General features: G+C 42.9%; 2 protein-coding genes across 5 annotated transcripts in view; one reads left to right on the top strand and one right to left on the bottom strand.

Annotated features, from left to right (window-relative positions):
• The window catches only part of CENPP (centromere protein P), a 383,707-nt gene extending 374,959 nt beyond the window's left edge, over nucleotides 1-8,748 (top strand). For all 3 annotated transcript variants that reach the window (XM_073549589.1, XM_073549588.1, XM_073549590.1), the window contains exon 9: nucleotides 7,830-8,748. In XM_073549589.1, the coding sequence (XP_073405690.1) occupies nucleotides 7,830-7,963 (134 nt within the window). In that variant the 3' untranslated portion in view covers nucleotides 7,964-8,748. The remainder of the gene's footprint in view (nucleotides 1-7,829) is intronic.
• Nucleotides 8,749-11,023: 2,275 nt separating this feature from the next.
• The window catches only part of IPPK (inositol-pentakisphosphate 2-kinase), a 116,808-nt gene continuing 102,471 nt past the window's right edge, over nucleotides 11,024-25,360 (bottom strand). For both annotated transcript variants that reach the window (XM_073549576.1, XM_073549575.1), the window contains 3 exons: nucleotides 23,230-23,332; nucleotides 21,717-21,796; nucleotides 11,024-16,278 (listed from right to left, as the gene is read on the bottom strand). In XM_073549576.1, the coding sequence (XP_073405677.1) occupies nucleotides 16,053-16,278; nucleotides 21,717-21,796; nucleotides 23,230-23,332 (409 nt within the window). In that variant the 3' untranslated portion in view covers nucleotides 11,024-16,052. The remainder of the gene's footprint in view (nucleotides 16,279-21,716; nucleotides 21,797-23,229; nucleotides 23,333-25,360) is intronic.

Below are 25,360 nucleotides of genomic sequence, written 5' to 3'. Positions count from 1 at the left end.
ACGCGGGGGGACCTAGTGAATGAACTGCAGAGAGCTGGGACCAATGTAACAAGGCCTACCATAAGTAACACACTACGCCACCATGGACTCAGATCCTGCAGTGCCAGACATGTCCCACTGCTTAAGCCTGTACATGTCCGGGCCCGTCTGAAGTTTGCTAGAGAGCATTTGGATGATCCAGAGGAGTTTTGGGAGAATGTCCTATGGTCTGATGAAACCAAACTGGAACTGTTTGGTAGAAACACAACTTGTCGTGTTTGGAGGAAAAAGAATACTGAGTTGCATCCATCAAACACCATACCTACTGTAAAGCATGGTGGTGGAAACATCATGCTTTGGGGCTGTTTCACTGCAAAGAGGCCAGGATGACTGATCCGGGTACATGAAAGAATGAATGGGGCCATGTATCGTGAGATTTTGAGTGCAAACCTCCTTCCATCAGCAAGGGCATTGAAGATGAAACGTGGCTGGGTCTTTCAACATGACAATGATCCAAATCACACCGCCAGGGCAACGAAGGAGTGGCTTCGTAAGAAGCATTTCAAGGTCCTGGAGTGGCCTAGCCAGTCTCCAGATCTCAACCCTATAGAAAACCTTTGGAGGGAGTTGAAAGTCCGTGTTGCCAAGCGAAAAGCCAAAAACATCACTGCTCTAGAGGAGATCTGCATGGAGGAATGGGCCAACATACCAACAACAGTGTGTGGCAACCTTGTGAAGACTTACAGAAAACGTTTGACCTCTGTCATTGCCAACAAAGGATATATCACAAAGTATTGAGATGAAATTTTGTTTCTGACCAAATACTTATTTTCCACCATAATATGCAAATAAAATGAAAAAAAAAACAGACAATGTGATTTTCTGGATTTTTTTTTCTCAGTTTGTCTCCCATAGTTGAGGTCTACCTATGATGTAAATTACAGACGCCTCTCATCTTTTTAAGTGGTGGAACTTGCACTATTGCTGACTGACTAAATACTTTTTTTCCCCACTGTATGTTTTATAATAAAATTGTTTATTAGATCAAAAAAGACACCAACATTAAAATCAAAAAATATAAAAAATCCTACAAAGGAGGCAGGTCCTCATACACAGTTAGACAATATATATAATTTTAAATCCCAAAAGGGAAAAAAGGAGGGATCATACAATATTATATTACATAGTCAATTTACCCCATCACTTTTAATTATACTATCAAGAAACAGTTTGTTATATGGCCAAATTTATCACTAATATGAAGAAGCATAAAGTGCATAGTGCATTTCAAATATAAAGTAGTTAGGCCATGATAGTGTGGGGTTAAACCAATAACTACCCACCTGAATTCATACTGTGTATGTGACCACCGCCGCCTCACACTCCAACGCACGTTTCACACGTGGTTTCCTCAGGGAGTGAAGTATAGTATAATTAAAAGTGATGGGATAAATTGACTATATGTAATATAATATTGTATGATCCCTCCTTTTTTCCCTTTTGGGATTTAAAATTATATATATTGTCTAACTGTGTATGAGGACCTGCCTCCTTTGTAGGATTTTTTATATTTTTTGATTTTATTAGATCAAAAAAGACACCAACATTAAAGATTATATGTTTTATAATAAAATTGTTTAAGTAGAATTTTTTTGGTTTAACATCTCTGACAATGTCAGGATACAGAGGAATCGCTTGTTGCACTGTTATTTTTGATGAACGGTCAAATTTCTCAATTTCTTTTAGTGCACATGAAAAATTCTGCTGAAATGTACTGGCTGTGTTCCTTGATGGGGATGACTCTTCTTCTATGCGGGAACGCTTTGCACGGTCCTTGTGATCCAAATATTTTTCGAAATTAAATTCTTCATCAGTTGATGATGAGGGTGAAGATGTGGCAGGACGACCAAATTCTTCTTGTTCCTCCTGACTGTTCTGCAACCCTTTCATCCTTACTGCTATTTCAACCAGAGCTTCTTTTCCTTTACTTAGCTGTTGATCATCTAGAAGAATCCGATGCATTGGGTCTACATAAACAGCTGCCAAAAGAATGTTATTTTGTAATAGTAGCTCCTCTCTCCATTTCATTGATGTAGCAATGCCACTTGCAATTAACCCTCCTCTTTGGGACAGGCGAAACATCAGGTTCTTCCACTCCTTTAAGAAAATACCTGGAGTTAAGTCCTCTGCTTGTAATTTTTTAGTCACTGTAAATGGGTGCTCTAGCAATTTTTCCAGCTCAGTCACCTGATTCCACTGACTTTCATTTAGCGTCAGTTGAGGATTAGCCATGTCTACAAGAAAGGTTTTCAGTTCAACCAAGCGCTGAATCATTAAGTAAGTACTGCCCCATCGTGTGGCTTGATCAATATTTGCCCCTTTTCCAGCACGTCTCTTCAAAATTGAGTCAACTTTAGGGGTTCTGCCAACAGTAGCCAATTTTCTCACCTTGCCAATCAGTGCAGCAGCATGTCCTTCTTGCAGACTGTCTCTTATAGCCAGCTGTAGCGTATGCACAACACAGCGCATGTGATGAATGAAAGAACATATTGACACAGTTTCAACAAGATCACCTAAACTATCATGTTGCTGTTCATCTGAAGCAACTTCAGTTTGCTCCTCAGTTACAATACTGTGTTCCTCTATTTCAAACATTTCTGTGTCTGTGGACCCAGAATGTTCTTCTAGCTGCTGGTCACCATCATTACTCTCATTCATTAGCTTAATAGTACTTATCATATTTGAAGCATTGTCAGTTACGACAGAAAGAACTTGCTCTTTTTTACGTTCATAGTCTTGCAGAACCTTTTCCACCAAGACCTGGAGAAACTCACTGGTGTGATGAGCTTTGGTGTCTTTTACTGCCAATGTCTTGGTAACTATTTCATTTTTGTCACAAACAAATCGGACATTGATGGCAAAATAGTTCACTCTGTGACGTGTGCAGGCATCCATTTTAAGAAACAGAAAGCGTCCCTTGAGAGTTTTTTTTAAGTTCTTCCTTTTGTTTAAAAGCTTCTTCGATTACTAATTTTCTTATACTCTCTCTCTCCAGAGAAACACCAAGCTTGCGGGCCATTTCCCCATTCAGACACATAAAAGCTGGTCGTGAAAATAATGAAATAGGCACACTATCCTTTACAACAAGCTCTATGATCTGTTTTTTAAATGCATCTACTGTCATTGTCACAGTAACTTTGTCACTGACAAAATATCTTGCAACTGATGGCTGCAAAGTTCTCTGCTCCTTTGTTTGGCTGGAAGAGCTGGGCACTGGTTCATTGGTTTGGATGCAGTCTTTCTCATCCACTGCTTTCAGTACTTCTGGATGAAAGCGCTGTAAATGTCTCTTTAGATTAGAAACTCTGGTAGGAGCATTTTTATCTTTGCCTGAATATGCACTCATCTTGGCTTCACAGCATTTGTTTTCGTCTGGATCATTTGTCATACACTGACAGACATAATGTTTTCTATCTTGAGTGATGGTGAAATGTTCAAATACAGCTGATTTAATGTGATGCTTCTTTGACATTCTCAGGTTTTTAATTCTGCATTCACAATCCAAATGACAATTGTTTTTCCTAAAAACAATTGTACAAAATTGCCAGGTCGTACAACTGATATAGTGGTCAGTAATACTGTTATTATTCCTCATGTACTCACAGTTAACTGATGCAAAGTTTGTTGAAAGGATAATACTTCTTACAGTCTTCCTCTTCTGAGTAGCAGGCAGCTGTGAGATGCTTGGAAGACGCACACCTAGTATGATCTAGTCTAGAGGAGGAGCTTTACTACTAAGAATTTGCAACACATTTTCACTTTCAGTTTCATACATTGTAAGTAGGGGGGTTGGGCTAGCATGAGGTTAACCAAGTATAAGATTAGATAAGGGCAGTGGAGAACAGTGACACACAAGAAGTAAGAAATGTCTCTATCTCCAGCAGAACTGCTTATCACTGTTGTTCATAGTTTGATAGAACATATATATTTGAGTAACATTTATAAAATTCATATGAAAGTTCAATTATGAAATATTAATACATTTTTTTTAAAGCTGGAGTCGGAGTCGGTACATTTCTACAGACTCCAACCAAAACTAACTCCGACTCCACAGCCCTGCTGCTAACCGTGACCCAGTCCGAGTGTACTCCATTAATAACCACCCTTTGTTTCCTATACCTGAGCCAGCTCTTAACCCACCTACACATATTTTCCCCTATCCCCATTGTTCTCATTTTATGTATCAACCTTTTGTGTGGCACCGTATCAAAAGCTTTTGAAAAGTCCATGTACACCACATCCACTGCATTCCCTTGGTCCAGTCCTGAATGTACCTCTTCATAAAAGCTTATCAGATTAGTCTGACAGGAACGGTCCCTTGTAAACCCATGTTGATATTGGGTCATGAGGTTATTCTTCTCCAGATACTCCAGTATAGTATCTCTTAGAAAACCCTCCAGGATTTTACCCACAGTTGAGGTTAAACTTACTGGCCTATAATTTCCAAGTTCAGTTTTTGTCCCCTTTTTGAATATTGGTACCACATTTGCTATACGCCAGTCCTGTGGTACAGACCCACTTATTATGGAATCTTTAAAGATTAAAAATAATGGTCTATCTATGACTGTGTTTAATTCCTGCAGTACTCGGGGGTGTATCCCATCCGGGCCCGGGGATTGTCAATTTTAGTGATTTTTAGATGCCGCCGTAGTTCCTGCTGGTGACATTAAATGGAGAATTTTTATCCCTGATCATGTTATCCGTCATGGGATATTCTTGTGTAAATACTGTTGAAAAAAATTAATTTAGCATATTGGCTTTTTCCTCATCCACCATTTCACCCAGACTATTTTTAAGGGGGCCAACACTATCATTTTTTTAGCTTCTTACCATTTATGTAGTTAAAGAATATTTTGGGATTATTTTTACTTTCTCTGGCCATGAGTCTCTCTGTCTCAATCTTTGCTGTCTTGATTTGCTTTTTACAGAATTTATTTAATTTTCTGTATTTATTTAATACCTCATCACTACCTACTGGCTTTAATTCTCTAAATGCTTTCTTTTTGTCACTTATTTCTCCCCTTACAGCTCTATTTAGCCATAGTGGTTTCCTCCTATTTCTAGCTTACATAGTTTTGTATCATCTGCAAATACTGATATTTTACTGTGAAAGCCATCCACTAGATCATTAATAAATATATTAAATAGTAGGGGGCCCAATACAGAACCCTGTGGTATCCCACTAGTAACCCTGACCCAATCTGAGTATGCACCATTAATAACCACTCTTTGTTTTCTATCACTAAGCCAGCTACCTACCCATCTACACACATTTTCCCCTAGCCCAAGCGTTCTCATCTTACTTACCAATCTTTTATGTGGGACAGTGTCAAATGCTTTAGAGAAGTCGAGATAAATGACTTCCAATGATTCTCCTTGGTCCATTTGAGAGCTTACATCCTCATAGAAGCTGATCAGGTTAGTTTGACAGGAGCGATCCTTCATAAATCCATGTTGATATGGAGTTAAACATTTATTAACATTGAGATATTCCATAATGGTATCCCTTAGAAACCCTTCAAAAGTTTTACCCACAACAGATGTTAAGCTTACCGGCCTATAGTTTCCAGGTTCCCTTTTACACCCCTTTTTGAATATTGGTACCACATTTGCTTGCCGCCAATCAAAAGGAACAGACCCTGTTTCTATAGAGTCTTTAAATATAAGGAATAGAGGCCTGTCTATCACATTACTTAACTCCCTTAATACCCAAGGGTGAATGCCATCAGGGCCTGGTGATTTGTCAATTTTAATCTTACTAAGGCGGTTCTGAACTTCTTCCTGGGTTAGGCAGGTAATACTTATTGGGGAGTTTAAATTATCGCTCTGCATTTCCCCTGGCAAATCCTTTTCCTGTGTGAACACTGTTGAGGAAAAAAGTATTTAAAACATTTGCTTTTCCCACATTGCTCTCTATGATTTCACCCTCATTGTTCTTTAAAGGGCCGACACCATCAATTTTAATCTTTTTACTGTTTATATAATTAAAGAATAGTTTGGGGTTTGTTTTCCTTTCCTTAGCAATGAGTCTCTCAGTTTCCACTTTTGCTAAATGTATTTGTTTTTTTTATACATTTTATTTTTTTCTCTATAACTTTTTAATGTTTCTTCATTGCCTTCTTGTTTTAGCTTCTTAAATGCCTTGTTCTTGTTATTTATTGCCCTTTTTACATCCTTATTTAGCCACATTGGTGTTCTCCTGTCGTAGCTTGTTTTTTTTTTTTTTTTGCAGGATGAGTCGTGGCTTTGAGTGACTCCATTTGTATCATTTTTAACATTTACTAAGAATTGCATTTTCTTTGGTCAAAAGTTTACTACACTCGGATTTTAATTTCTATAACTTTTTTTTTTTTTCTTTTTACACAGCGTACGTTGTGTGGTAAATTTACCCAGAATCATGATTCTCCATTAAAGGGTTATTCCCATGTCCAAGATCCTATTGTAAGATGTAGCAGATAATAATAATAGCAAATATCTCCAATTAGAAATATGGTATAGTTTTTCTGATTCACTATGTTTCTTTCCTCGTGTGCAGAAATTGCAGGATCTTAAGTGTCCATAGTTAAAATTACTAGCAACCAACTGTCACTATATCAGTGGTTGTAACCATGGATACCTAAACGTCCTTTAATGCCTGCACAGGAGGAAAGACAGAGAATCAGAAAAACTATACTACATAAGATCTTGGAGATGGGAATACCACTGTACATTTATGGCAGTACCAAACTTTTATAATTTCTTTTTTCCATTTAAAGGCATACGCCGAGAAATGTAATAAAAATAAATACATTTAAATATTATACATTTTACTAAATCATTTTTTTAGCAAAATTTTTGGAAAAAGGTAATGTTTTGTTAGTGCACTGTTACGATTTTAAATATATCAGCTCCCAGTAGTTTCCCAGCTGTGAGGACGTAGGATGGGCTGCATAAAGACTCCTGCTAGAGACAGACATCGGGTGAGGGCAGCGTCCTGTGTACCATGATCGCACATTCTTCTGTTCACCGATCCCGACAGGACAAGCGGAGGAGCGAGTGCGGAATAAAGCAGGAGATCAATGTATCTGTCAGCTATAAAGGTTCTAATCAGCCTGTTAGGTTTGTATGGTTGTCCTGAAGAAGGAGTGGGATGGACTCATACACGCTGACAAACCATCTTATCCTGAGATCTTGATTTTTGGATTGCACGGAAAGTCAGCAGCGCAGAAAAAATCCACCTTCCCTGGTATTCTATCAACGAAAATATGCACAATATCCAAAGAATCGTAGCATAGACTTTACAACACCAGCAAATGCACGAGACTCCTGAAATATCATGCACGCTGCTTATTTATTTCCTTGCAGATATGAACCTTCAAAGTAGTTTTTCAAATCTGCAATGTGTGAATTCTTTCACGGTTTTTGCAGCATTCTTCACCCATTCAAATGAAAGGGATGGGTGGAAGAAGGGACAGGAGTGAGATTTCTGGTAAAGGGAACACCAAGGAACAGCTCACCATGATGAACTAGACGAGCTGTGGCTTCCCCCACACCCCTACCATCCATGTTGGCACAGCTGGGAGGAACTGGTATGAAAACTAACAGTTTGGTCGCAGCTCCAAGTTGTGTCAAAGTTTTGCGACAGAATTCTGGTGTGAAATCTTTGATGAATCGGGCCCGGTAGGTTTTATTTTATTCTTTTTTTTGCAACAATCAAATCAAGTGTGCCAGTAGTGTCCACCATAACTGTAGAGTCCAGACTAGACCCACACCTTACGAATAACTGATTATTATTATTATTATTTTAATAGCAAAAGCTGTGGATAAAACTGGAGTCGTGGAAAATGCAGCTGTGAACTTCAAAACCCTCCTCCAAGCCAGCGGCCTTCAGGCAACCATCGAGAACATTATTCATTCATTCTGTGTGACGAGAGGCAGCGACTAGAAGGAAAGGTCTTCCAATGTTTTATTGACTATAAACCTTGTAGTTGCATCCGCCGTATAAACAATATACACAAGTCATGCTCTATGTACAGGACATATGGCACATTGTACATCATTGATCAAGACATGGAAAATAAATACAATTGTTAAATACTAAAATGAGAAAATACAGAAAAACACAAAAATCCAGATCAACTATACATGGTTATCGATGACCAGAGTCCGCAAACATGGACGCTGCCAGACACAATTCTGGTAACAGTAATCACATTAGATTTGTTGTCACTTGTGGCCAGAGCTGCACAGGTAAATATGGGCAATGGGGTACATAGAGGGGCTCCGGACCCAGGAGCCGTCCTACAATGGCAAAGTGGACTTCCTCCAGTGTCCTCCCCGATGAAGTCAATACAAAGACTACACTTAGACCAGAAGAGAAAAGATTAACCACCCTTAAAGGGATTTGTCACCAGTTTCATGCTGCCTAAAAGGGTCCTTAATGGAATTGTCCATTGTCAATCTCTAGGTTTCCATCCTTGTAAAATAACACTAATATTCATCTCCAATGCTGTTAACAGTGGTGTCAACACTGGTTCTGACAAAACCATGTTACTGTTACGTCACAGCCTGTCGACACTGCTGGAACAGCACCGGCGGTGTTACTATTTTACAAGGGAGACACCTAGGAATTCAGAAGGGGCTGACCGAGTAGTGGACAACGCCTTTAATTACAGAAGTATGTTTTAGACTTAAACCAAACAGCATTTCATGGGGGGAAAAAAAAGCAAGGCAGCGTTTTAGCATGGTGAGAAGAGTCGACCTAAGAATGCCCACCTGGCTCATCTTTGATGGATCTCACCAACTACAAAAGTATGCAATCAATCTGGGTGGGGAGAAGCCACAGTCAGGACTTTTCTGCCTGCGCCCATCTCGTTTATCTGAAATATCACAGCAAGCCCAACGGCTACCTGCCATGAAGGATAATGGCGGCATTTCATGCTACTCAGGGTTCAGTTCACTTTAATATGATGGCATCATATTTTCAAATGGGTTTTCTAACGCAAAGTATCCATAATAGGGTGTCTGGCATAAGTGCGCTTTCTCTGGATGGAGGGACAAGAACATCTGTGCACATCCCCCCCCGACTGATGTACAGGAGAACAGAGCGTTGGTTTATTCCTGCGGGGGGAATGAAATAGTTTCTTAGTTTACAGCTGAGTGCTGGTAATTTCCTTTTAAAAGGGTTTTTTTCTCCATTGCATCTAAAGTCTTTCATACGCTATAGATAGCTGTCAGCTGAAGGATAGTTATTCTGATTATCTGGCTGACAGCCAAGCTCTCGTATACGGCAGAGAGCAGTGTTCTCTGAGAGTTGCTACCTGACTCCTCCAATGGCGGCTTATAGCAGGGAAAATAAGAGGCTAGGCAGCTCAAAATGGGGCAGGTTGGATTCTTCTGTTTCCCAACATCTGTCAGGAGGCCGCCATGCACATTAAATGGTCAGCCAAGGGCACCCACATCAGCGGGTTCATATGTCTGATGTGTATTGGGGCCTTAGCGTACAGTCAGACGACCATATAAATCAGAGATCACAACGCAGCGCTCTGGCTGGCCGCGGCTCTCCTGATCTTAGCGTGGCAGCTGCAGAGAAATACATGAATCTATCACGCTCGGGTCTGGCCAGTCCGTGCATTGCATTCCCATCTCGGTCCAACTTAGGCCGGTTTCACACTAGCGCTTTTTCAGCGCGCGCACGGCCGGGGGTAGCTCCGCCCCCGAGCCTGCTCTCTGCCCGGCGTGCCCGCCCCTTCCTTGTAGCGCCGCCTCCTAGCGGACAGCGGCGCCTGCGATCGGCGCACCCTATCTTTAGCATAGGGTGCGCCGATCGTGCGCAGGTCGTGCGCTAGTTGCGCTTTGACCTGCGCTGCGCACTTATGACGGTGCGCCGTGCGCGCCAAAATCCGAAAAGTTCGATTTTGGCGCGCGCGGCGCACCGTCATAAGTGCGCAGCGCAGGTCAAAGCGCAACTAGCGCACGACCTGCGCACGATTGGCGCACCCTATGCTAAAGATAGGGTGCGCCGATCGCAGGCGCCGCTGTCCGCTAGGAGGCGGCGCTACAAGGAAGGGGCGGGCACGCCGGGCAGAGAGCCGGCTCGGGGGCGGAGCTACCCCCGGCCGTGCGCGCGCATAAAATGCGCTAATGTGAAACCAGCCTTATACTGCATAAAGGGAACCCGATGCATTCAGAATCGGAAATGGACCTGCTGTGGGTGCACTGCCGCCCCTCTGCCCAGAGAGTCCACAGCACAAACCGCTAATCCAGCCAAATGTAACAATAGCTCCTTAAATACAGATTTTATACACTGAGAACACGTAATTTAAACAGTATATTTCTCTGTTGGATCATGCAAAACAGATCCATTTTTCAATTGTAATTATAGTAAAAAAAAGTGTATAGATATTGCAGGTACATATATTACAGCGCCCCCTAGTGCTGTTTTGTCGTGATGAGCAAGTATGCGTGTGTGCTGAGCGTCTTCGGCGTGCTTACAAAATACGTTCGAGTCCTTGCGCCTGCATGTCTTGTGGCTGTTGCCAGCCCGTAACACATGCAAGGATTGCCGAACAGCCACGAGACATGCAACTGCGGAGACTCGAACATATTATTCAAACACACTGAAGACACTCGGTTAGCACCCGAGCATGCTCAGATAACACCTTATCCCAGCATGGTCGCTCCTCAGTAGAAGAGTTGAGCGAATATCTTCGGTTCCCCGCTTATTCGGCAAGCTATATCACTTGCTGAATGAGCTGCAGCGGGAACATTGCTTCCTGGATCGTGCTGGCTGATCACCACCACCATCTGCCGGGCCAATGAGCTGATCAGCCAGCACGATCCAGGAAGCAATGTTCCGCTGCAGCTTATTCGGCAAGCACTAATAAGAGGGAAACTGAAGATCTTCGCTCATCACTAGTCATTTTCTGAAGGTTACACATGCACAGTCGCGTCTCATGGGTCACTTCGTACACTGCTGTTACGGAGGCCAGCTAATTCAAAAGGACAACATAGCGCGTCTATAAAAAAAAAAAAAAAAATGCCCCCGTTTCTAAATTTTGCTGTTAAAGGTTCCCATTCAAATAGAATTATTTTGTATGCCTTAGTTAAGAAACCATAAACTAGGAGAACTGCATTACCCGATTCTCTTAAATGCTCGGTCTCTCACATTCCAAAATCTAAACCATGCGCAACTGGGAAAATTCTTATAATAAAAAAAAAACAAACAAACCTGTCACCTTACTACAATTGTAAGTGATAAAACTACAATTTCTACAGCGTCAGTCATTTCATATTGCACATGTTGTCCTGGAACAGTACGGTAAGCCCGAGTGGTCATTTGCAGGCAATGTTCCTTGTGTAATAGGGAGAATCTTCCCCACGGTTATTTCCGAGTTCTACTTCTAAGCTTTGAGCGACACAACCCATAACGGATAAGATTCTTTTTCATTAATTTTTTATCCATAAAGGGTCAAATTTAGGAGAATGCCTTCATTCCATAATAGAAAGATATAAAAAGTGCACTAAACTGCCAGAAGAGAGCGGACATCTGATCAGTGCTTGTGTCCCGCAGTCACTCGTGGATGGCGATGTGCTTTATTTTAGGCTACGGCGCACGCTTTTTTTTTCCCAGATTAAACCTTTTTTTATTTGGATTTTTTTTTTTTTTTGGGGGGGGGGGGGGGGGTTTAAAAATAAATAAGTGCCCTTAGGGGACTTTAAAATGCAATCACGTGCGGCCATTAGTGATACACAGCACAGACTTAGCGGTGCTGGGTCTTCAACGCCATAGTCAGTACTTGCTTTACAATTGCCCCGCCCTCTTCGCGATCTGATTGGCTGTGGTGTATGGCAAACCTGGAAGCTTTTGTCAGGCTTCAGGTTGCCATAGCCACCAGTTCCCACTTGTGATCACACTACAGGGGTGCCAGGGGGGCTCACAGAAGGAACAGGATGTTGGACACAATGGACGATACGTTGGGTGGATGGCTTCTCGTTTTTCTATGTTTATCATAAGTTAGGGCTCATATAAAAGGGTTGGCAGTGAAAGCCCTCCACGTACCACAGCGACCTGGGAATTGGGCATTATTTTTGGCCATTGAGAGCAATCATGAGTTCGAGATCAGCTGGGACATGAGAAAACGTTAGAATAGTACGGGGCAGTGGCCTGTGTAGCATCACTTCTTTCGTTTTTGGCATGCCATTCTACTCGACAACCCCTCTAACCCATTTCTGCCACGATCATTTTGACTTCCTTTTTTTGGCCCTGGCTTCCATAAGCCACAACTTTTTACTTTTCCACCAACAGTCGTATGAGGACTAATTTTCGCTTGGAAGAGTTGTGGTTTTTATTTACCAAGTAATTAATCACACAATGGACTGAAAAACAGGAAAATAAACCTGAAGTTCCGCTAATGTTGCTCACGTTTTCTTTTTACTGCATGGTCCAAATGACCAGTTGGCTCTATTCTGCTGGTGCTACCACATTTATATAGGATAATTATAATAATAATTATAATATAATATATATTTTATAGCAGTTTTCTGGGATCCATAACTATTTTCATAATTTGTGTACATTTTACTTTTTTTTTTTGTAGGGGGGGGGCCTAATGATAGATGGGGCCTACATGTTCATCATTTGCTGAGGAGATTCAAGGGAAATGTTACTGTTTTTGGTGGTGTTGAGAGAGACACACAGAGACATGCACTAAGTCAGACAGACCCCCATTGATTTCTTTGAGGTTCAAGTTCGGATACAGTTCTGGTACCAGAACCAAACTTTGGACTAAAGTTTGGCAGAACCCATATGTTAACGTGTCTGCTCATCCCTACTGCTAAACCATCACCTCCCACCAAATATCTCCTCATATCCTGGGCCACGTATTGCATGAATCCCATGTAGGCACAATCTATATTACAGAAATGAGTATTTCGATAACGTAGCTGGCCACATTTTCGTTCCCCAGACATTAATGTGTGCCTTATATGAATGAGCTTTAGTACTTAATTGTACAAGGGGAACAAAGCAGTGAACAGAATTTACAGATATTAGTAATAATCCAGGCTTTTTTTCATGATAAAAATACAGCATAGCAGCAGCGTGCGGTAAAGATCTCATGCCATGTGACCCTACAAAACATAATGAGCACCAATCACAAACAGTTAAAGTACCTTCAGTTTACAGAAACAGAAGTAAAGTTCACCATGTTTCACCGTCACTTACCAGATCAGTGTCTGCTGGCCGAAGCAATCCAATACAGGGCAGCAGCTGCAGAATCCGGCTTCTCTCCTGCCCTACATTCACAGCACTGCCCCCTACGGCCATCTATTAAACTGTAGCTCTGGATGTACAAAGATGGCAGTTTGGGGGCGAAATATAAACCCCTCCCCATGAAGCTACACAAGGACGGACGATAACCCCCATCTTTAAGCCATACGTACAGACTTAAATGCCAGCACCATCAGGCAGGTGTCATTGTGGCACTGGTTTGTTTGGGGGGGTGACTACCTTCAGGTCAGATGACATTTCGTTAAGTGCGTGGTAAAACTCAATGTTGCAATTGGATTTCCTTAAAAATTGTGCCCAGTTTGGCTTTTACTGGCTCTTTGTTTCCTTGCACATTCAACTTTGACGGGGTCTGTGATCATAAACCAGCAGAGAAGAGCTCAGAAAATAACAGAGAAAGCGGAAAACACCCTTCAGGCAACCATAGCGGGCTGAGTGATTCTCAGTTAACTCATTCTGCAGCCAGCAATAGTCAGTGGCATACAGAGGCTAGAGAAGGCTAACAGGGCAACACTTTTCCAGAAAACCCATTTCCCCAAATTATTTTTAGACCGAATTAAATGCATTTAATAAAAAAATATATAAAACAGTTCCCAAAAGGCGGACAACCCCCTAAACAGTAAAATTGGGCATTTAAGTAAGTAGTAAGGCATAAGTTAGGCTTGGGATAGAGCAATTACCAAATGGTGTCTATTTACTTGAAGAGGTTTGCAATTTTTATTGATATTTGTAGTAAACAAACTGATTAGTGTCTAAGAGCCTAACATGGCTGCCCGCCAAGATTACACTTTTAGAAAACTACGCTCTATTTCGTTTACCTATTGTTTTGGCCAAAAACCAACATCATTATCATCATAATGATGTTTAGCAATATATTCCTGGCGGAAAGTTCTCTTTAAACCTTACTGTGAACGCCAGATGTTCCTGGGCATTGTAGGCTTATACCAGCCACATAGTGAACTTTACTTACGTCACACTTGCAGATATTAGTGGTTCTCTATTTGCAGATACAGAATAGTGCAGCGCCATGAAAGCAGGATTAATGTGTAATCCTGAAGCATAAGGAGCAGTGAATGAGGAAGGCAGAGCTACATATGCACCAGTGATCTTTACAAGCAGTCCTCAGGCATTAAAGATAATCTTTCAGCAGGTTTTTTTTACTATGTAATCTGACAGCAGCATGATTCCAGCGATGTGTCACTTACTGGCCTGTGTGCTACTGTTTCAATAAAGTCAGTGCTTTATCAGCAGGAAATGAACACTACAGGACTAGGTGTCTCATGCCTACTAGTCAACTGCTCTGTGTAACCCCACACTCAGCATTTAGAGCACTGCTAGATCTGCAGCTGAGGAAACTGTGATTGTAGCAAAATGACAGCAACGAGCCCAGTAAGTGATGCATTGCAAGAATAAGTGTCTCTGCTCCTACATAATGCTGTTCTCAGATTACGTACCAAAAACCTGGCAACAGATTCCATTTAAAGGTGTGTCCAGGATTAGGAAAAAAAAATTTCCATGCTGAACAAACCCTTTAATATTTGAATCATTGAGTGAAAAGTTCAAGTCTTAAAATAAAATTAGCACCTAACTGGGGTGGCAGAATATGGTACAGAAGTATGTGATGGTTACTTTAAAATGTAATCAAACTTCATTGCCTTTTATATTTTGTAGGCCCTTAAACATCCTGTAGATCAGTAGGGGTCTAAGGATCCCAATTCCCAATGATCACGGAGAATACGGATTAGAATCATTTAATGTTTGCCCGAGTGGTGCAGAGTGCAGTATATGGCTCCATAGGCTTCTCTGTGCATGCGCTCCCGCCAGAGCTTCTACCTCCTGAACTGCACCATTGTCAGCAGTATTTTGAGCCATCAGTGTGTGTCTTGGGAGTGAGACCCCATTGATCGAGCATGACCTTTAAAGGGCCTACGAAATTATGTTCATGTAAAAGCAGTAGATTCCAAAATGTAGAAACACGTTAAACTGTGTCATACCCCCATCATACAAGAATGAAGAGGTATAAGGAATTGGCAAACAATATCCGGCTCATTGCTGCACCGACATCACAGAGAACATGGAACACTGTGCAAATTCAATTATTACCACATTAAATTCATGGTTTGCAAACGTTACATCTCTGGCTGCACCACAGCACAGGGACTTTCCATACATCTTTCCTGGTGAAGGTAGAACACTTAAATAGAGCAATGGGAGAGGTGTATTGATGCAGCGTTGCTTCTTCACATGACGTAGCAGACAACCATCTCTGAGCAGGATATGGAAACAGTAAGGAGATCAGATCTGTTTTGCATTGCACGTTCTATAAAGCCACAGCCTGGAAATAGATGCACACACGGCCTTACCCTGATACAGCACAGGCCTTTGTAGAAGGCTCAGTTAGAGGTTCGTCCGGACCTCTCCTTAGGCACTCTATATGAAAGCAGCAGAATGAATGCAAAGGACCAGGATTCATCTAATTAAACGGCAAACCGTCTCCCCGGTATATAAATTTATATTACAAATCTTTTGTAGTCTGTCTTCATGTATCAAACTGGCAGCAGGAGCAAAGGCTTTATCTACAGTTCCCACCATGCAGCAAGTCTTTCCCTTTCCTGGTCATGGTTCTCAAAAATTGCCAAAATGAGTGAGTGTGGCCTTTGCAACATAGGAAAGTGTGGCGCCTGGCATGCTGATTCAGCAAGGTAAAGTGACGGCATTCTCCGCTAATAAAAACCACACCATTGCACTATACTTGGTGCAGGAGCAGGGTACAGTCGTCTCTTTCTGGAAAGATGAGCGAGGTGCTCGGCTCCTCCCGGCTCTGAAGGCTTTTTAGGTAATGATTAACAATCTTACTGTCCCGCTTGTACTGGTGGGGGATGTTCTCATAGGGCTTTAAGTCCAAATCCAGGATGGAAACTGAATACATAAAGCTGGATCTTGAGGCTTTTATTAACGGTCTTGAATCAAAACTGAAACAAGAGAACACAGATGTGACGCAAGGAAATGAGAGGACTGAAGACTTAAAGGGAATCTGTCACCCCAAAAATACTAATCAAACCTCTTGTGATTTTTATAGGGACTAAGTCCCCAACATACTTCTATATCTTAGCATAACTAAAGCAAGATATGATAAAAGAGTATATTTAACCATGAAAGATAGTTTATTGAAACAATTAAAAGTGTATAGACAGAGTAATACTACCAAATGCAGGAAGGATGAAGGGGATTACATAGTAAAAAGTATGGCAAAATTAGAAAAGACAATCCAGTGCCACTCAGGTAAAGTGCAAACTAAGTATTTGATCATACATGTATGCCAAACACTAATTAGTACATTAGGAATTGGATATAGGGCAAACAAAACTAGTCCAAAAGTTACTAGAAAATACCAGAAGGACAAGCAGTCAAAAAATCCATAAGACAACAATATTTATTAGTAATACTCCTAAAATGTGGACATACAGTACATGGAATGGGAGGATACACAGATGGACGTGCACAGTGGTCATAGAGGCCAACCACACTGCAAGCATAGCGCCAGGAAAAAATACTGATGTGCAAAGTAATAAGTGCAAAAGCCGTTTAAAACAGGTCAGGGACACATATTATGGATAATACATCAGAAAGTATATTAAACAACCATCATATAGCAAGTGCTGCTGCCTATAATTGGACTGACAAAAATCCCTGACACAATAAAGAAATGGAGCCATTGCAAAGCTGGTGCTCAAGATGAGCACCATACCAATTAGATCATTGTAGTTGCAGTATAATTACCTGGGAGCGATGAGGACGGTGAGGTCAGTCCTGTCCCCGACGCGTGTTTCGGAGCCAAAAAGCTCCTTCCTCAGGGGGAGACGCCCCCTGAGGAAGGAGCTTTTTGGCTCTGAAACGCTACAATGATCAAATTGGTATGGTGCTCATCTGTGTTCATCTGTGTATCCTCCCATTCCATGTACTGTATGTCCACATTTTATGAGTACTACTAATATTGTTGTCTTATGGATTTTTTGACTGCTTGTCCTTCTGGTATTTTTTAGTAAATGTGCAGTTTTCCTACGTAGTCCTGTTCTAATTGTGTGGGATCATAATATACAATATATATTATTGATCATTTCTTTGGCCATTGATTTTTACATTTCTGGCCCCCATATACAGTATGTCTATCACCTGCTTATTCAAAAGTTACTAGAGTAGAATGCAAAATATTTACCAATGGATAAATTTTATACATGCATGTGAAACCTTGAATAATTCTTAAGTGTTAAATATATGAAGCAGCACAAAGAAATTCAAGATTGCCGTATGGCCAAAGACACTAACAAAATCTAACAGCTACTCCATATGTACACAAAGGTGTGCAACATCCTCATGTGAGGTGGAGGGCAAGTTAGACAAAAAGAACACCAAAGTGTCAGCATGTGCAAAGTAAAGTGCCTACTGTGCATATAAAGTAAAGTGATACAGTGCCAAATGAGTCAGTACTTACAAAGATATAAGTGTAAATGCTGCCTCAACGCGCGTGTCGCCTATTCTTCATCAGGAGGCGTGGTTAACACCCGCACGGAAGCTAGTATATGTATGTGTAATGGACCATTCAGGTGTCCCATCATACCATGACATCTGGTCCATCAACGGCGCATGCGTGAACACAGCCGCACCACGTGGGGGCACTTCCTCTTGCGTCAGTGGAACATAAGCGATCTATGGCTGCCAAGTAGCCACGATCTCTTGTGAAAACATAGACGCATCGGGAAGGCCCGAGTGAAGCTGGGACCGGGCATGCGCACAGGACCTGTAGGACAATTAAAGGGCCAGGTATATATGTGTGAAACAAATTCAAAAGAGATTAGAAAAGGCTGAAGATAGAATGAATAAATCAAAATAATAATGGTAATGGACCAAAGGGTAACAATGGAATAAATAAGATATTCAAATTGTCCTCCAAAGGGCATAAAGGACAAATTTAATAAACTAAATAATTATAGTAAAAATGTGGGGGGAAAATGGGGATAATAATTTTTTTGCCCACTGATGGACCAGATGTCACAGTATGATGGAACACCTAAGGGAGTGATCATATTGGCAACACAGGTGTGTCAGAGAACCTTACACCATTGGGTGTTGAAGACAATATAATTCCATTATTACCACAAAAAATTCCTTTAGCTCCAAATTCCACATTTCCACACAAGGAAATCAGTAAAAATGGCACCAAAATTTGTCACAATTTCTGCTGAACATGGTAATTATGCCTTATGTGGCTGTATAGTACTGCACTGATGCAAAAGGAGCCCCAACCAAGCATTGAGTGCATTTACTGAGCATACATTTCAGTAGGCCAACATTTCGGATTTTGAAATCATTTTCTAAGCTGCTGTTATAAAGTATTCTCATTTACTGAGATAATGAATTTTGGGTTTTCATTGGCTGTAAGCCATAATCATCAACATTAACAGAAATAAACACATGAAATAGATCACTCTGTGTGTAACGACGCTATATAATATATGAGTTTCACTTTTTGTAACGAAGAACTGAAATACAATTCTAATTTTGTGATAAGCACCTGTATAATGGCTGCCCACTCCTAGAAGGTACAGTGCTTAATCACTTCCGGGTCCCATAGAATATAAAAACAATCTATACTCTGCTCCCACAATGGTGCTGTTCTAGATATCTCTGTGAAAAATGAGGATGAATGACCTCATGGAGATCAACATCTAACACTGCGGAGACACCATCACATGTTTCTCAACGCAGTGATTCTAGAGCAATGCCCCCATCCCTTATGGGAAATATGCAAAAACATGCAAAACACAAGCCGCGGAGACACCATCACATGTTTCTCAACGCAAGCAATGACTAGCCAGGTCTTTCCCTGGGAAGGAACAACCACGGGAAGGGCAGTCTCCAATGAAGGAAACCACCTATGCCAAAACATGGTATCCATCCACAGACAGCTGTTTCGGGGTATTGCCCCTCATCAGTGTGGAGTACTAAACTGGCTAGTAGGAGCATGAGAAACATGTGATGATGTCTCCGCAGTGTTGGATGTTGATCTCCATGAGTTCATTCATCCTCATTTTTCACAGTCTTCTACTAGGCATTGCTCCTACTGGTCAGTTTCCTACTCCACACTGATGAGGGGCAATACCCCGAAAACAGCTGTCTGTGGATGGATACCATGTTTTGGCATAGGTGGTTTCCCTCTTTGGAGACTGCCCTTCCCGTGGTTGTTCCTTCCCGGGGAAAGACCTGGCTAGTCATTGCTTGCGTTGAGAAACATGTGATGGTGTCTCCGCGGCTTGTGTTTTGCATGTTTTGCATATTTCCCATAAGGGATGGGGGCTTTGCTCTAGAATCACTGCGTTGAGAAACATGTGATGGTGTCTCTGCAGTGTTGGATGTTGAGGATGAATGAACTCATGGAGATCATTTTTCACAATCTTCCACTAGACATTGCTCCTACTGGCCAGTTTCCTACTCCACACTGATGAGGGGCAATACCCCGAAACAGCTGTCTGTGGATGGATACCACGTTTTGGCATAGGTGGTTTCCTTCATTGGAGACTGCCCTTCCTGTTCTAGAGATCTCGGCGGCTGCTATTCCCAGCAGGTCACGTGACTTGTTGTATAAAATGGCCGCTGATAGACTGCAGCTTAACAATATGCCATTAGCGTGGATAACAGCTTTGACCAAGTAGTTAAGGCTGAGATGGTCATGTGACAACATTATTCACTGGGAATAGCAGCGGCCGTCATTGTTGGAAAGGTGCCGCCGTGGGAGGCGACCATAGATTGTGCTTGTTTTCTGTGGGGCCTTGCAGTGATTAAGCAGGGTGCTTTCCAGCAGTGAACGACCCCTTTTAAATTAGATGAAATGGAAGACTTCCTATAGCAGTTACAGTCTATCCAACTCTGCATTACCGTACTAGGCAATCCCTTAAATATGCAGCTCCACTAATAATCTGGTACATCTCTATTGCGGTCAGCGTGAATGATCTATCTTCACTGGTACGTCCTCGTACCCCGAATAATGGAATTTCTAGTGGACAGCTTTACGTCAGTGACTGGTACCAATCTGGCTGTGTCATGTCCACCTCTAATAATAATAATAATAATAAATTTTATTTTTATAGCGCCGACATATTCCGCAGCACTTTACATTTCAGAGGGGATTTGTACAGACAATAGACATTACAGCATAACAATAATCACATACAGTAGATTATAACAAATAACAAGAGGAGTGAGGGCCCTGCTCGCAAGCTTACAGTCTATGAGGAAAGAGGTAGACACGAAAGGTGGGTGGTAACAGTTGCTCTGATTGTATGGACCAGCCATAATGTTAAGTGTGTAACAGTACAGACACAGAGGGCTAATGGATGCATAAAGCATGTGGGAACATGATGCTGGGAACCTGGTTATGGTAAAACTTTTGGCTGTGCCACACAGGGATAGGTTAGGTTAATGTGTTGAGGCGATAGGCCAGTCTGAATAAATGCGTTTTCAGGACACGCTTAAAATTGTGGGGATTGGGGACTAATCGTATTGACCTGGGAAGTGCATTCCAAAGAATTGGCGCGGCACGTGTAAAGTCTTGGAGACGGGAGTGGGAGGTTCTAACTATTGAGGATACTAACCTCAGGTCATCAGCAGAACGGAGGGCGCGTGTAGGGTGGTATACTGAAACAAGGGAGGAGATGTAGGGTGGTGCTGAGCCATGGAGGGCTTTGTGGGTGAGGGTAATAAGTTTATACTGAATTCTGGAGTGGATGGGTAGCCAGTGTAATGACTGGCACAAGGTAGAGGCATCGGTGTAACGATTGGTGAGGAATATGATCCTGGCTGCAGCATTCAAGACAGATTGGAGAGGGGAGAGTTTGGTAAGAGGGAGACCGATTAGAAGAGAGTTACAATAGTCGAGACGAGAATGAATAAGAGAAACAGTAAGAGTTTTTGCAGAGTCAAAAGTAAGAAAAGGTCGAATTCTAGAAATGTTTTTGAGGTGCAGATGACAAGAGCGAGCCAGTGATCGAATGTGGGGGGCAAAGGAAAGCTCGGAATCAAGTATGACCCCAAGACAGCGGGCATGTTGCTGGGGAGTAATAGTGGAACCACACATAGAAATAGCAATGTCGGGTATAGGTACATTAGTAGCGGGAGGAAACACCAGGAGTTCAGTCTTTGACAGGTTCAGTTTCAGATATAGTGAGGACATGATATTAGACACAGCGTTTAGACAATCGCCAGTGTTTTCTAGAAAGGCTGGTGTGATGTCAGGATGTCACCTCTAGTAGTAATAGCCATCACCAATGTGCTATTGCCAAAAAACGTTGTTACAGTCAGTGGCCCTGTAATCATCTGTGGCCTGAGAAGTGAATGCCTAACTACATGCACTTACCATTCCTCCTGGACAGTGGGGGACAGGGCGATCATTATGGAGCAATCCTTGGCCGTCATTGCTACTCGGTATTGCTGAATCTGAAAATAGGAAGACAGCCATAAAGTGGCCATAAAGTGCTCACACCCTGCTGTACTCTCTAGAGGACGCAAGCATCTCCAAGTGGGGCGCCTCTAGGGGGATTTTAGAAATGAAAAAAAAAAAATAGCTACACCATTAAAACATATCTGATAATCTACACACTTAAAGGAATGTCCTGAATTTAGCTTAAATTAACAGTAGTCATTATGTTATCTTATCAAATTAGCTCAGTCATCAAACAAAAGCTCAAATTATCGCATGCCTACACTTGCGCCAAATCATGGGAGAAGTGTAAGACTTATTGGAATAAAATTAAGATTTTATTAAAGGGATTTTCCAGAATGAGAAGAAAAGTCTACAGTCAGTCTGTGTAACTGCAGACTACTGGGACTGTGACAATGTGCACAATGTCCTGATTCCCCATGGGAGTGGGCCGTTATATGACCCTCAAGTATGACATTTGTAGAGTTGCAGTCATGTGCTCATTACACTCCACCTTTTATTTCTCTCAATATTTTATGAGAAACCTATCTGTATATAAATCGCGTATTTGGGGGTCACGTGACCGCACATGGGGAATCCTGACACTGAGCTCATCACACACTATCACAATTTGGCAGTCTGCAGTTACACAGACTGAACGCAGACTTTTCTTCTCAGCCCAGAAATCTCTTATCACATTTTATGACAGCAGAAGGTAAGATAGAAAAATACAATAAATGCACAAAAGGTGATAAAGAATCGAGAACAAAATGAGAGAATCAAGGCGCCCAGCATAGGGAAAACTATGTGTAAAGCAGGAAAGGAATAGTAAGTGGCCTGGTATGTAAATACAATACACAGAGTATTGGTGCTCACATGGGTCTCCTCAGCACAACATAGAGGCCGGATATGGCGGACATTAACCAATGTAAAAATTAACACTACTACAAGAGCATAAATCAAAGAAAAGCCGACACTCTGTCCTCCTTGAAAGAATTCTTTGTAGGACGATGGAGTGCCAGCTTTTCCACGATTTACGCTTTTACATCTGCGCTGACTGCCGTGCACCCGGGATGAAATTGTTGTGTGGTGAGATGTTTTGTCTAAGATGAATTCGACCACAAGAGGCCCAAATGTCGAAGTAGTTATTCTCACCCAGCACACGTTTCACATTAATTGCTTCATCTGGGGTTGGCAGTGTTTCTGTGCACAAGACACAATCGTGGCTAGTGATTGGTAACAACATAAAATATCTGTGGACTCACGTGGATAATCAGAGGTCTTGTGGCTGCAGAACAGACTGCCGGAGGCAGCAAAGTCAGAAAGCCAGTGGATTTTATCAGGTGCGTAATGTGTTTTTCATTACTTCATGAACTTTCCTCCCATTGACCAAAGTCAGAAAACCCATTTAACCTAAGGAATATATATACCAGGGAGCGGGGTCTCTTACCTTGGTTACGGCGTACTCCACACTACCATCATCTTCCAGAGACAGATCCTTTAGCCTCTCAAAGAAGGTTTCATCATAAGGTCCATCCAACAGCAGAGTACTTCTGAAAAAGCATTAATGTAACAATTTATAATCAAGCAGATGATGATGGGCATTGTAGTTCTCCACAGCCCATATAATGTCAATTGCACAGTACACTACACACTTGTATATAATATATTTTCACTGAACATTAGCAAGTCTCTGTACGCCCAATACAGGGAGAATTAGTCGCTTTAGTTGTTCATGGCTGCTCATCCAGAAGCTATGTGTCACGCCGTCTCTGCATACTCACCCGGCCATCGCTCCCACACCGCAGCCCCTCGCCGCCCGACAGCCACGGCGGTCATCTCTGACAGGCGCGCAGCCGACGGCGTCTTTGCATGCAATGCGCATGCGCCATAGGCCGCGCCTCCCTTCTGCGTCTTGTGCTACGGCTATGCCCTGAACCGGAAGCACCCCCTGACCAATGGCAGACCAGACGGGCATATCAGGCCGCTTCCCCCTGAGGGAGGCGCCTGATTGTTGTGTTTCCTAGCACACTGGGCCTCGCTTCTTCGTGTGCTCTCTGCAGTCTCACAGTCCCGTTCTCGTGTGCTCCCTGCAGCAGCCTCGCAGTCCGGCTATCCGTGTCCCCTGCCGTCCTACTCCAGACCTGCCTCCAGTGTTCCTGTTCCATCCTGCTCCAGTCCTGCCATTCTACTCCAGTCCTGCCTCCGGTGTTCCTGTTCCATCCTGCTCCAGTCCTGCCTCCGGTCTTCCTGATCACAAGAATCTGCCCTATCTCCAGTCTGCCCAGAGACTCAACCCTCGTCAGGCCAGATGGTCCTTGTTTTTCGCCCGATTTGACTTCGAGCTCCGTTTCCGTCCCGGCAACAAAAATACCAAAGCAGACGCTCTATCCAGGGTCTTCCAGCCACACGAAACCACGGAGGAACCCTCGCATATCATTGACCCCACTAGGATCATCACAGTGGCTCCAGTGAACTGGCTTGCTGCTCCTCCTGGCAAAATGCTTGTGCCTGAGAACCTCAAGCGAAAAGTCCTCCTATGGGGGCACTCCTCAAACTGGCCGGCCATGCTGGGACTAAGAAGACCCTGGATCTTATCGCGCTTATCCTGCTCCAGTCCTTCCGTCCTACTCCAGTCCTGCCTCCGGTGTTCCAGTTCCATCCTGTTCCAGTCCTTCCATCCTCCTCTAATCCTGTCTCCTGTGCTCCTGCTCCAGCCATCCCTCCACGTTCCAGTCTACTGTTTTACTCCATTCCTGTCTCCTGTGTTCCAGCTCTGTCCTGTCATCTACACTTCAGTCCCACACTCCTACTCCAGTCCTTCCTGAGCCGCCCCTTTAGGTACCGGCTACCGTGGTACTCGAACCCCTGGGCCTGCTCCTAACGGTCCCTGTATAGGGGTCGGTTCCACCTGGCAGCTCGCCCGGGGCCCCTCGGTGCCACGGCCCAGAGGGTCCAATCCTGGAGACTCCGGCTCCAGACCAGCCACGCTAACACTATGGTAACATGTAATGGAGACGCGCTCATATACAGAGCTTTGGCGGACCCCATGTCTGGACGTAAGGTTCAGTAACATATGCACTGAAGACCACTGTACACGGCATTTCATGGGCGTCCATTGTTGGATGAAGCCTCTTCTAAACAATTCACTTTATTGTACACAGCATACACTGTTCATACACCGCTCTGCATTGGGGCTCAGTGGTCAGGGCCGGCGTGGGTTCAGTCACGTCAGAGTATACAGAGCGGCTGCTGTAACCTAACCCCCGGTAATGACTGACACTGGCTCTGCATTGGGGCTCAGCAGTCAGTCAGGGTCGGCGCGGGTTCAGTCACGTCAGAGTATACAGAGCGGCCGCTGTAACCTCACCCCTGGTAATGACTGACACTGGCTCTGCATTGGGGCTTAGTGGTCAGGGCCGGCGCGGGTTCAGTCTCCTCAGCGTATACAGAGCGGCTGCTGTAACCTCACCTCGGGTAATGGGGCTCAGCGGTCAGGGCCGGCGCGGGTTCAGTCTCCTCAGAGTATACAGAGCGGCCGCTGTAACCGCTTCCCCGGTAATGACTGACACTGGCTCTGC

The sequence above is a fragment of the Dendrobates tinctorius genome, unplaced genomic scaffold, assembly GCF_039654945.1.
Source record: "Dendrobates tinctorius isolate UK_male_01 unplaced genomic scaffold, ASM3965494v1 ptg000159l, whole genome shotgun sequence".
NCBI classification, from domain to species: domain Eukaryota; kingdom Metazoa; phylum Chordata; class Amphibia; order Anura; family Dendrobatidae; genus Dendrobates; species Dendrobates tinctorius.
The sequence above is the reverse complement of the archived record's forward strand: the minus strand, read 5'-3'. Positions and strand labels throughout refer to the sequence as shown.